Source organism: Lithobates pipiens, unplaced genomic scaffold (assembly GCF_037356315.1).
Source record: "Lithobates pipiens isolate NorthernLeopardFrog02 unplaced genomic scaffold, aLitPip1_a1.2 Scaffold_27, whole genome shotgun sequence".
Taxonomy (NCBI): domain Eukaryota; kingdom Metazoa; phylum Chordata; class Amphibia; order Anura; family Ranidae; genus Lithobates; species Lithobates pipiens.
In genome coordinates this window covers 76,172,553-76,186,066 of record NW_027507788.1, presented here as the reverse complement: position 1 = coordinate 76,186,066, position 13,514 = coordinate 76,172,553, and the positions used below count along the sequence as shown (strand labels likewise).

Here is a 13,514-nt window from a genome sequence, read left to right as displayed (position 1 = left end):
GCACCCCTCCGAGGGGGGTGTTTTCTCAGTAGCATGAGGCAATTAGTGTTTTACACAGGAGCCATTATAGATAATCTGCTGTACACCCAGCCCCTTAGTTCCTCAGGGGGGAGAGGAACACCTCTGTCCAATTAAGAACCCCCTCCTGCTGCTGGGACACACACATGCTGTTTAAAGCTTGACACAGAGCTGCGGAGATTTAAAGGCATTACAATGTTTTTCATATTGCGGTAAAAGGCATAGGTGGACTTTTTACAATTCCCAAGCGTTTTCCCTTACGTTTTCCTCGATGCAGGATACTGCTGAAAACAGACAGATCCAAACCTCACCCATCACGGCGAGCAGTGTTAGTAAACCTTCAAAGACTGGGTCCCTTAGTGGGGGTTCCACTCCTTTGGACCTGTATAACACCCCTCAGGAGAAACTTTAGGTAATGTAGCATGACCAAAAAGAATCCTGTTTCCTGGGGTCCATCCCTCAAAAGAGAGGCTTACAGGCAAAACCTTGTTCTTCTATGCAAGGCCCGGGTACCATCCTTAGGCCTCAGTGGCTTGGATGGATCCGGTGTGTGAAGCTTATTTAAATCCAGCATGGATCCCTCCTGGAGCACACCTTCACTCGTGACCACCACCTAATATACTGGGGAAAAAACTGAGTTACTCCTGGTAGGAGGAGGGGTTATATAGGGAGGCAACTGCCCATCACTTGAAGGTGGCCCATAACCCATTAAGTAATATCTTAAGGCTGTGTCCCATGATGTATGATAAAGAAAATAGATTAGTCTGCTCTGTAAGTTCCTACCAAGCGGTCACTGCATGAGAAATCCTTCTTCTTTCGGTCTGGAGCCCAATTTGCAGGTCTGCCAGCAGCATCTGTGCGGACAACAGAAGATAATTTATCAAACCCCACATGGCAATTATAGTTTAATTAAAATGTGTGCATAGCCAAAGTTTTTTTTGTACTTTTTTTTTTTTTAAAGAGAAGGAAAGGGATGAAACTTGTCAGTTTATTTTTGGCTGTATGTGCTACTTTTGGGAGATTTCCTTTCACTTCTTGTACTGGGGAAGCAACAGTAAGAAAGGGATGATCCTTTATTAAAACAGCACAAAACAGGCTTTCCCATGGCAATTGCAGTGACAACTCAAATGTTTAGATTTCCACATCACTCAGCCCTGGTAAAAAATGGTCACCAGGACAACTTGAAGAGGCTGAATCTCCCCAGTGGAGACACATACAGCAATACAAACTTGATGGGTTTCTAATTTTCCCCTACTCGATCCAAAAGCTATAGAAATAAAAGCATTACCTCCTACATAGATGCAATCTTCTTTCTGTACTTTGATGCCATCATTAGCCTAGAACAGACCACACATTAAAGCAAAACTTTAGCCAAACAACTGAACATTGTTGAAGTACATATTTATGAGCTAGTTTACCCAAGAAAATATATATAAATATGCTCAATCTTGTGAATTATATACTCCTTCCCCATTACCCAACCAGAATTGTGACTTCACTGTACACCACTGCCTCCCATATTACCTGTCTGCTCATGGAATTATGAAACAGAACTGGTCACACTGCTGATGTTCCCTGTTCTTCACCCACAGCACCCACCACACTTTGGCGCGTGACAGATGTCTGATCCATATTGCACACTGTAGTTCTACTTTCCAGCTACTACATTATTCTGCACTCATTGGCAGGTGGAACCACACCATGCAGCATGGACCCAGGCATCCATCACACCCAGAAATACCTAGACTGCTAAAGATTTATAGCAGCCATAGCTCCACAAAAAAGCAAAGGTCAGAAGCAGGACAGGTAATAATTCCTTCCTGTTAAATTGCTTTTTAAATCTGAACTCCAGGCTAAACAAATGTTATTGAAATACAAGAGGCACTTATCACCATTGAGGAACTGACAGATGCTCTGGCGGAAGCACCTAACCACAAGTGTCTGGGCTCAGCCTTCCTACAGAGGTGTACTCCAGGTATGGGTCAGTTCTTTTCCTATCGCTCATGCAGGCCTTATGTGAGGTGGCAAAAACAGGTTATCTACCTGATTCTATCGAGGAGGCCAAAATTTTGGTGCTCCCCAAGCCAGGAAAGGACAGACTCCTACTGAATCATATCATTCCATTTTTTTTATAAAATAAAGACCTTAAGCTCCTTGCTCGTGTTCTTGCTAATAGACTATCTAGGGTAATTGGCCGACTGGTCCATCAAGACCAGTCTGGGTTCATCCCAACACGGTCAACAGCAGACAATATACGGCACCTGTTCCTTAACTTGCAGGTACCAGTGGATAATCCTATAGGTATTGCCATTCTCTCTTTAGACGCTATTATTAACCACCTTCAGACCGGACAATTTTGCTGGTAAATGAACAGAGGTCTTTTTACACTTTGGCACTGCGCTGCTTTAACTGGTAATTGCGCGGTCATGCAATGTTGTACCCAAACGAAATTTGCGTCCTTTTCTTCCCACAAATAGAGCTTTCTTTTGATGGTATTTGATTGCCTCTGCGATTTTTATTTTTTGCGATATAAACGTAAAAAGACCGCAAATTTTGAAAAAAAATGATATTTTCTACTTTTTGTTATTAGAAAAATCCAATAAACTCAATTTTAGTCATACATTTAGGCCAAAATGTATTCAGCCACATGTCTTTGGTAAAAAAAAAGTCAATAATTGTATATTTATTGGTTTGCGCAAAAGTTGTCACATCTACAAACTAAGGTACATTTTCTGGAATTCACGCAGCTTTTAGTTTATGACTGCCTATCTCATTTCTTGAGGTGCTAAAATGGCAGGGCAGTACAAAACCCCCCCAAATGACCCCATTTTGGAAAGTAGACACCCTAAGGAAATTGATAAGAGGCAAGTTGAGCCCATTAAATATTTTATTTTTTTGCCGCAAGCGATTGAATAATGACAAAAATTTTTTTTTTTTTTTTTTTACACAAAGTTGTCACTAAATGATATATTGCTCACACATGCCATGGTTATATGTGGAATTGTACCCCAAAATACATTCTGCTGCTTCTCCTGAGTACGGGGATACCACATGTGGTCGACTTTTTGGAAGCCTAGCCGCGTACGGGGCCCCGAAAGCCAAGCACCGCCTTCAGGATTTCTAAGGGCATACATATGTCATTTTACTCCTCACTACCCATCACAGTTTTGAAGGCCATAAAATGCCAAGATGGCACAAAACCCCCACAAATGACCCCATTTTAGAAAGTAGACACCCCAAGCTATTTGCTGAGAGGCATGTTGAGTCCATGGAATATTTTATATTTTGCCACAAGTTGCGGGAAAATTACAAACTTTTTTTTTTTTTTTTTTTTTTCACAAAGTTGTCACTAAATGATATATTGCTCACACATGCCATGGGCATATGTGAAATGACACCCCAAAATAAATTCTGCTGCTTCTCCTGAGTACGGGGATACCACATGTGTGGGATTTTTTGGGAGCCTAGCCGCGTACGGGGCCCCGAAAACCAAGCACCGCCTTCAGGCTTTCTAAGGGTGTAAATTTTTCATTTCACGCCTCACTACCTATTACAGTTTTGAAGGCCATAAAATGCCAAGATGGCACAAAACCCCCCCAAATGACCCCATTTTAGAAAGTAGACACCCCAAGCTATTTGCTGAGAGGCATGTTGAGTCCATGGAATATTTTATATTTTGCCACAAGTTGCGGGAAAATTACAAACTTTTTTTTTTTTTCACAAAGTTGTCACTAAATGATATATTGCTCACACATGCCATGGGCATATGTGAAATGACACCCCAAAATAAATTCTGCTGCTTCTCCTGAGTACGGGGATACCACATGTGTGGGATTTTTTGGGAGCCTAGCTGCGTACGGGGCCCCGAAAGCCAAGAACCGCCTTCAGGCTTTCTAAGGGCGTAAATTTTTGATTTCACGCCTCACTACCTATTACAGTTTTGAAGGCCATAAAATGCCAAGATGGCACAAAACCCCCACAAATGACCCCATTTTAGAAAGTAGACACCCCAAGCTATTTGCTGAGAGGCATGTTGAGTCCATGGAATATTTTATATTTTGCCACAAGTTGCGGGAAAAGTACAAACTTTTATTTTTTTTTATTTTTTTTTCACAAAGTTGTCACTAAATGATATATTGCTCACACATGCCAGGGGCATATGTGAAATGACACCCCAAAATAAATTCTGCTGCTTCTCCTGAGTACGGGGATACCACATGTGTGGGACTTTTTGGGAGCCTAGTCGCGTACGGGGCCTCGAAAACCAAGAACCGCCTTCAGGATTTCTAAGGGTGTAAATATTTGATTTCACACCTCACTACCTATCACAGTTTTGAAGGCCATAAAATGCCAAAATAGCACAAAACCCCCCAAAATGACCCCATTTTGGAAAGTAGACACCACAAGCTATTTGCCGAGAGGCATGGTGAGTATTTTGCAGCTCTCATTTGTTTTTGAAAATGAAGAAAAAAAAAATAATGTATATTTTTTTTCTTTTTTTCAATTTTCAAAACTTTGTGACAAAAATGAAGGTCTGCAAAATACTAACCATACCTCTCGGCAAATAGCTTGGGGTGTCTCCTTTCCAAAATGGGGTCACTTGGGGGGATTTTGTGCTATCTGGGCATTCCATGGCCTCCGAAACTGTGATAGGCAGTGAGGAATGAAATCAAAAATTTACACCCTTAGAAATCCTGAAGGTGGTGCTTGGATTTTGGGGTACCGTACGCGGTTAGGCTCCCAAAAGGTCTCACACTTGTGGTATCCCCGTACTCAGGAGAAGCAACAGAATGTATTTTGGGGTGTAATTTTACATATAACCATGGCATGTTTGAGCAATATATCATTTAATGACAACTTTGTGCAAAAAAAAAAAAAAAAAAAATAATAATGTATTTTTTCCACAACTTTTGTCAAAATATAAAATATTCCATGGACTCGACATGCCTCTCAGCAAATAGCTTGGGGTGTCTACTTTCTAAAATGGGGTCATTTGGGGAGGTTTTGAACTGTCCTGGCATTTTATGCACAACATTTAGAAGCTTATTGTAATTTTTTTTTCATGCAGCCTGTGGGCTGAACGAAAAAAAAATATTGATCGGTGGGTATGCCCACCATTAGATACCACCCTTCATCCACCCAATTTCTAATGGTGGGCATACATGCACCATTTATATATGCCGAAGCATGGGGGCATCCTCCCGCAAAAGGTAGGAGCAGATCGCTCCTCCACCCCTTATGCCCCCATGCTTCGGCATATATGCTCTTTTTTAACTGTGGTGGTGAAATCACCCCCGACAGTGCTGGAGTCGCGGCTTTATGTATCATGGGAGCAAACGCTGTTGCTGTCAAGATAAATAAATCCGCGCTGCAACTGAATGGCGTACCTGCTAAGCAAATGATGGTTAACAATAAAACAAAGTAACATTACAGTATAACAGTAAGACGTACCATACCTGCAAAGCAAATACAAAAAAAATAGCAAAAAATAACACATTTAACACAATCTGTGCCTAAAATATATATATATGCCGAAGCATGGGGGCATCCTCCCGCAAAAAAGTTATGCCACGTACATACATTCAAACTTTTCCACGGGCAAGCCCTCCGTCGGAATTTTGACTGTATGTACGTGGCATTAGGAGCAAAATCGCTCCTCCACCCCTTATGCCCCCATGCTTCGGCATATATGCTCTTTTTTAACTGTGGTGGTGAAATCACCTCCGACAGCGCTGGAGTCGTGGCTTTACGTATCGTGGGAGCAAACGCTGTTGCTGTCAAGATAAATAAATCCACGCTACAGCTGAATGGCGTACCTGAAAACAAAAAATGGTTAACAATAAAACATTGCAGAATAGAATACAGTACAAAGGAGCAGAACAATAGAGAGAGAATAGAGAGAGAGAGAGAGAACAATAAAACGACAACTATTTTTGGTTTATTTATTTTATATTTTTTTTGGTTTTTTGGTTTTTGTACTTTTTTTTAACACTTTTTTTATGTAACTTTAACACTTCTGTTGTGTCGGTTTGGGTCTCTCAAAATGTGATGGCATCTTGGGAGACCCTGTGAACGTGTGCCTAGCCTGTGCAATGCTGTACCCTACGCTAATACTCAACTAGTTCATGGTAGCGTTCAAAACACTCACCCTGACAAAGACCAGGATTGCCAGGACAGCGGGGACAATAAGAACGGGTGTCACGCCTAAATCCGCGCTTTCTGCAGACACGACATTTTCTTTGGGGGGCTCGTTGGGTAGGGGTACTCGGGAGGACATAAGAATAATGCCTCTCATGCAGCCGGCTTACTGCATCTGGTAGGGGAAGGTGAGGTGGAGCACCGCCTGGATACAGAAGGGCTATGACGATATCCTCCTGGAATTTGAGGAAGGATCCAGTCCGTCCTGAAGCTTTGTGTAGTACATAAGCATTCAGTATAGCCAATTGGAATAAATAAACAGACACTTTTTTGTACCAGCGTCTGGACTTACGGGCAACTAGATACGGCGCCAACAACTGGTCATTGAGGTCCACCCCTCCCATGTTAAGGTTATATTTGTGGACACAGAGGGGTTTCTCCACAATACCAGTCGCCGTAGGAATTTGGACCGTCGTGTCTGCATGAAGGGAGGTAAGAACGAAAACATTCTTATTATCCCTCCACTTCATAGTGAGCAAATTATTACTGCGCAAGCAGGCTCTCTCCCCCAGCCTAAGACGGGACTCTACAAGCCGCTGGGGAAAGCCCCGGCGATTAGGTCGCACGGTGCCACATGCTCCAATCTGCTGATCAAACAAGTGACTAAACAGTGGCACGCTTGTGTAATAATTGTCCACGTACAAGTGGTACCCCTTTCCGAATAAGGGTGACACCATGTCCCACACTATCTTGCCAGCGCTTCCTATGTAGTCAGGGCAGTTCTCCGGCTCTACGTGACTATCTTTACCCTCATAAACCATGAAACTACATGTATAGCCTGTGGCCCTGTCACAGAGCTTATACATCTTGACCCCGTATCTGGAACGCTTGTTGGGGACGTATTGTTTGAATGACAAGCGACCAGAAAACTTAATCAGGGACTCATCAACGCAGACAACTTGATCGGGAGTAAACAAGTCTGCAAAACGTTGGTTGAAGTGGTTTATGAGGGGCCGAATTTTGTAGAGCCGATCGTATTCAGGGTCTCCACGAGGACGACAGAGTTCATTGTCGCTGAAGTGCATGAACCGCAAAATCTGCTCGTATCGTGCCCTGGACATGGAAGCAGAGAACACGCGCATATGGTGAATTGGGTCAGTGGACCAATATGACCGCAACTCACTCGTTTTGGTTATGCCCATGTTGAGGGAGAGGCCCAGAAAGATTTTAAATTCGGAAACCGTAACTGGTTTCCATTGTCTGGCAAGGGCGGACTGGGGAATAGTGGCGATGTGTTGAGCAGCGTACAAATTGGTTTGGTCCACAATAGATCTATAGAGATCTTCGGTGAAAAACAGTGAGTAAAAGTCAAGTGTCGTAAAATCAACTGTTTCCACGTTAATGCCAGGTTGGCCAGTGAATGGGGGAAGTACGGGTTCTGCAGAAGTGGTGGGCACCCAAATAGGATTGGCGAATTCTGCAGGAAGGGCACTATGGGTACGACGGGCCTGTCTTTGTCTTCTTCTTGGTGGCAGCGGGACACTACTTGTGCTTGCCACCTCGCCAGCTTGAACTGCACTTATGGGACTCGCCACGTCACCACGTGTTACTGCAGTGCTGGATGTAGGTCCAGGGTGTACTAGGCCGCTGGTGCTTGCCAGTTCACCAGAAGGATGAGCGGCTCTAGTACGTCTCTGCTCCATACGAGTGGAATGCGGTTTATGCACCTCAACAACAGAATACATTCGGGATCGGGCACACCTGTCCCTAACAGAGGCCTCATCTCCGTCGTCAGAGCTATCTGTCATGGAGCCGCTGTCCTCTACAGGATCGTATTCTGAGCCTGAATCTGACAGATGAGTGACGTCCTCTTCACTATCTGTCATGCTCAGAAACGTGTAGGCCTCTTCACTAGTGTACCTTCGCTTTGCCATTTTGGGCTCTAAATTTAGGGGTACACTAGTGAGACTCACAGGTAAAAAAGCACCTAGCCTGTCAGCGACTGTTTCAAAACGCTACAAAAAAAACTGTTAGCGATCGCAGGGATCAAGCCTGACTCTGCGAACGCTGCAGTTATGTGTGTTGTGTTTTGTAAGTGACAGTGATAGATCGATACTGCACTTGGGTGGGCTGGGCTGGGCTTGGCGGAGGGGCTAAACGCAGGTGCTAGCAGGTATCTGGGCTGATCCCGCTAACAATGCGTTTTGGGAAACCTAAAATGCTGGCAACGCTAATATAGATCTGATCAGATACTATATTACTAAGGGAGGTGTATGCTTTGCGCGTGGGTGTTAGCGGTACTGGCACTAACCTGACGCTGGGGCGACGCAGGCCTTATCTGACCCTCAAACTTATATCACCCGCCGGGTGATCAGGGGGTTAAACCTTTATTAGGTAATAAATGGCGGGTGCCCTGAAACAAAAAAAAAATAACTAACCAACCAGCGTCACCTGTAACAGTTATATGGTGATCACTGGTGAAAGGGTTAACTGGGGGGCAATCAGGGGGCTATGCGGTAGTATATGGGGGTCCCTGACGCTATAAAAAGCTGCAGCGAACCTAAATACCTACCTGCCTAACTAGTGTCACCTGTGACACTAATACAGCGATCAGAAAAACGATCGCTTATTAGTGACACTGGCAACGGGGAGTGATCACGGGGTTAAACCTTTATTGGGGGGGTTAGGGGGGCACCCTAGAGCTAAAGGGGGCTAGCCCTAACTGCCCTAACAGTTATTACAGTCACAAATGACACCAATGCAAAAAAAAAAAAAAAAAAAAAGAAAAAAAAAAGAAAAAAAAATATGCAATTGGTGTCACTGTGACTGGGGGGGGCAGGGGTGATTGGGGGGTGATCAGGGGGGTGAAAAGTGTGTCTGGCGTGCTCTACTGTTAGTGTAGTGTTAGGTGCAACTCACGATCCTCTCTCCTCGGTGCCGGAACGAAAAAGACCGACACGAGGAGAGATTACATCACTTCCTCTGCCTGTGTTTACATTACAGGAGAGGAAGTGATGTCACCGAGCATTTTCATTCGTCGGGAGCGATCGCGAGGGGGTGGCCATGAATGAATGGCCGTCCCCTCGTCCGGGATCGCTCCCGAACGAATACTGACCGCCGCAGGCACCGGGCGGGGGCCCGATCGGGCCCCCGACCTGCGGGCAGGCAAGGACGTACATGTAAGCCCTTATGCCTGCCCGTGCCATTCTGTCGACGTACATCGTCGTGCGGCGGTCGGCAAGTGGTTAAATGAGGGTGTGTATCTATCACAGGGTGGTGTCTGTGGATACACTAAAAAGTCAAGAAAACCAGTTTCCACGTCCTAATCATAGCTTCAAAGAAGAAATTTTAAGGGAAAAAGCGAAGGGGGAAAGAGAGGAACCTTCACACAAAAGACCTCAAGGAAAAGTGTTCGTTCTATTGGACTTTTTAGGCAGAAGAAAAAATTATAAAAAACAATATATTCAAAAATATTATTTGTTGTTTAAAGCAAGGAAAAAAGAAAAAAATTAAAATTTAGAATAAAAACAGAAAAAGAAGGGATTTGTAAATACACATCAAGTCTCGCTTGATATCCTGTTGAAATTAATACAATCTACACATAATTCATATTCATTTCCATATATATCCAAAGATTAGCAGCTTGTACATTAATACAGGATGTAAATGAGTCAGGATATCAAGTATAGAACTAAAACTTAGATATGTTCTGGTGCTCAACATGTTTTGCGTTTTTGAGTAACGCTTCTTCAGGAGCTTTGGCAATTTTCTAAAATATAAAAAATGTATAAAACATGTCAATCAGATCCATAACGTCAAAACATTACGTATATATATTTATTCATACATTACATATATATTTATTTATAGAATCTATCAAAGTGTTAAAATGTTCTAGAGAAGAAAAAAAATAAAAAAAATATGTGTTCTAAGGACTACCCTGACTTTGAAACAATATGGGAACGGATGTGACATTTAGATTTCGTGCAAATAGTGTCAGTATTATAATAAATTTACTTGCGTTTCTTCATGGGTGTGCCCCAAGAGAAATGGGCCGGAAGGGAGAGGGAGGGTGAAAAGGGAGTATTTTCCCAAATAGATAAAACAGCAAAATTTCACTTTGCTGTTTTATCTATTTGGGAAAATACTCCCTTTTCACCCTCCCTCTCTCTTCCGGCCCATTTCTCTTGGGGCACACCCATGAAGAAACGCAAGTAAATTTATTATAATACTGACACTATTTGCACGAAATCTAAATGTCACATCCGTTCCCATATTGTTTCAAAGTCAGGGTAGTCCTTACAACACATAATTTGGTTTATTTTTTTTCTTCTCTAGAACATTTTAACACTTTGATAGATTCTATAAATAAATATATATGTAATGTATGAATAAATATATACGTAATGTTTTATGTTATGGATCTGATTGACATGTTTTATAAATTTTTTATATTTTAGAAAATTGCTAAAGCTCCTGAAGAAGCGTTACTCAAAAACGCGAATCATGTGGAGCACCAGAACATATCTAAGTTTTAGTTCTATACTTGATATCCTGACTCATTTACATCCTGTATTAATGTACAAGCTGCTAATCTTTGGATATATATGGAAATGAATATGAATTATGTGTAGATTGTATTCATCTCGACAGAATATCAAGCGAGACTTGATGTGTATTTACAAATCCCTTCTTTTTCTTTTATTCAAAATTTTTATTTTTTTATTTTTTCCTTGTTTTAAACAATAAATAATATTTTTGAATATATTGTTTTTTATAATTTTTTCTTCTGCCTAAAAAGTCCAATAGAACCAACACTTTTCCTTGAGGTCTTTTGTGTGAAGGTTCCTCTCTTTCCCCCTTCCCTTAAAATTTCTTTTTTGTCTCTTTAGACGCTGCCAAGGCTTTTGACAGTGCTGAATGGCCCTATCACTGTGAGATCCTGTCCCGGTTTGGATTGGGGAAAAATGTTAGTAATTGGGTGCGTGTTCTCTACTCTGTGCCCCCAGCTAGGCTCTGTATTAATCACTCCTTCTCCTCCGCTTTTCCTTTGCATAGGGGTACTCGTCAAGGGTTTTCATTATCCCCCCTTTTATTTGCACTGGAGGTGGAGCCTTTGGCCATAATGATCCGTAAAAACCCTGCCGTTGTAGGCTTCCGTAGAGGTCCCTTGGACAAAAAGGTGCCCTTTTATGCGGATGAGGAGCTATCATATCTGGGAGCTACTGATATTTTTTTACAAAATTTGGTGAATTTTGGCCAAAATCCATTCTTATGCCCTTCGATCCACTGGCATCACCCCTTCCCAGGTGCCTCCCAAATTACTATTGCTACTTCATTCAAATATCTGGGAGTGGTGGTATCTCCAGACCCATCTGGCTACCTGAAACATAATTTAACTCCTCTATTGGACAGAAAACAGATAAAATGCCAAAGTTGGTGCAAGCTACCATTATCAGTAATAAGAGAAAAAAATTACTGGGCTCCTAATATAAAAGATTAAAAAACAAAATCCCAGTTACAGCTGCAGCTACCAGGATGTGATACACATCCAAAATACAATGCATATAAAGAACATAATTAGCTGCACTATCTACCCCCACTGAGACTATTACTGTTTGTGCAAAGAAATGAAAATGAATCAGATAATTCCAATAGATTAAGTGAAATCAGCTAAAACAATTCATATACAATCAAAATTAAAGTGGTTCTTCACCCTAAAGGGGAAGTTCCGCTAGTATTATCCCTCCCCCCCTCCGGTGCCACAATCGGCACCTTTCGGGGGGGAGGGGGGTGCAGTTACCTGGATAATCCAGGTAACTGCACCCACTTCCGGTCAGACCGCCGCATGGCTCCGCCCACCGCCGCATGGCTCCGCCCCCCCCCCCCCTTGTGTTCTGGGAAACACACAGTTCCCAGAGACACAGCGGGGAACCAGCGCAGCTCGCGCATGCGCAGTAGGGAACCGGGCAGTGAAGCCCTCTTGCTTCACTTCCCGATTCCCTGACAGAGGATGGCGGCGGTGGCTGCAGCGAGACGAGCGATCGCTCGTCATCTGCCGCCGACATCGCTGGAACCTGGGACAGGTAAGTGTGATATTATTAAAAGTCAGCAGCTGCAATATTAGTAGCTGCTGGCTTTTAATATTATTTTTTTTTGTGCAGCTCCTCTTTAAGTGATAAATGCTCAAAAATTAAATATGATTAAAATAATATAGTGATTAATAACAGTTGATTATATTCAAAAAGTGAATATATAATTATAAATGAATAAATTCATTATTGACTATAAGTAAATTAATTGAAACATAATCAAATAATTATAAACAAATACAGTGATTATTAATTATAATTAAATAAGATAAAAACCCAGTGACAAATTAATAAAAATTATATCCATAAACAAGATGAACCAGTGAACCACAACCAATGAGAAAAAGTCCAAACAAAAAGTCTTTATAATGGAAGAGATACAGTGGTGTGAAAAAGTGTTTGCCCCCTTCCTCATTTCCTGTTCCTTTGCATGTTTGTCACACTTAAGTGTTTTGGAACATCAAACCAATTTAAACAATAGTCAAGGACAACACAAGTAAACACAAAATGCAATTTGTAAATGAAGGTGTTTATTATTAAAGGTGAAAAAAAATCCAAACCATCATGGCCCTGTGTGAAAAAGTGATTGCCCCCCTTGTTAAAACATACTATAACTGTGGTTGTCCACACCTGAGTTCAATTTCTCTAGCCACACCCAGGCCTGATTATTGCCACACCTGTTCACAATCAAGGCATCACTTAATAGGAGCTGCTTGACACAGTAAGGTCCACCAGAAGATCCTTAAAAGCTACACATCATGCCGAGACCCAAAGAAATTCAGGAACAATTGAGAAAGAATGTAATTGAGATCTATCAGTCTGGAAAGGGTTATAAAGCCATTTCCAAAGCTTTGGGAATCCAGTGAACCACAGTGAGAGCCATTATCCACAAATGGCGAAGACATGGAACAGTGGTGAACCTTCCCAGGAGTGGCCGGCCGCCCAAAATTACCCCAAGAGCGCAGCGATGACTCATCCAAGAGGTCACAAAAGACCCCACAACAACGTCCAAGGAACTGCAGGCCTCACTTGCCTCAGTTAAGGTCAGCGTTCATGCCTCCACCATCAGGAAAAGACTGGGCAAAAATGGCCTGCATGGCAGAGTTCCAAGGAGAAAACCACTGCTGAGCAAAAAGAACATCAAAGCTCGTCTCAATTTCTCCACAACACATCTTGATGATCCCCAAGACTTTTGGGACAACATTCTGTGGACCGATGAGACAAAAGTGGAACTCTTTGGAAGGTGTGTGTCCAAGTATATCTGGC

General features: G+C 42.5%; 1 protein-coding gene across 2 annotated transcripts in view; it reads right to left on the bottom strand.

The window, feature by feature from the left end:
* Positions 1-13,514, bottom strand: part of PNKP (polynucleotide kinase 3'-phosphatase) — a 603,977-nt gene that overhangs the window by 170,371 nt on the left and 420,092 nt on the right. For both annotated transcript variants that reach the window (XM_077457083.1, XM_077457082.1), the window contains exons 9-10: positions 1,307-1,355; positions 802-872 (exon numbers count right to left, since the gene is read on the bottom strand). In XM_077457083.1, coding sequence (XP_077313209.1) covers positions 802-872; positions 1,307-1,355 — 120 coding nt within the window. The remainder of the gene's footprint in view (positions 1-801; positions 873-1,306; positions 1,356-13,514) is intronic.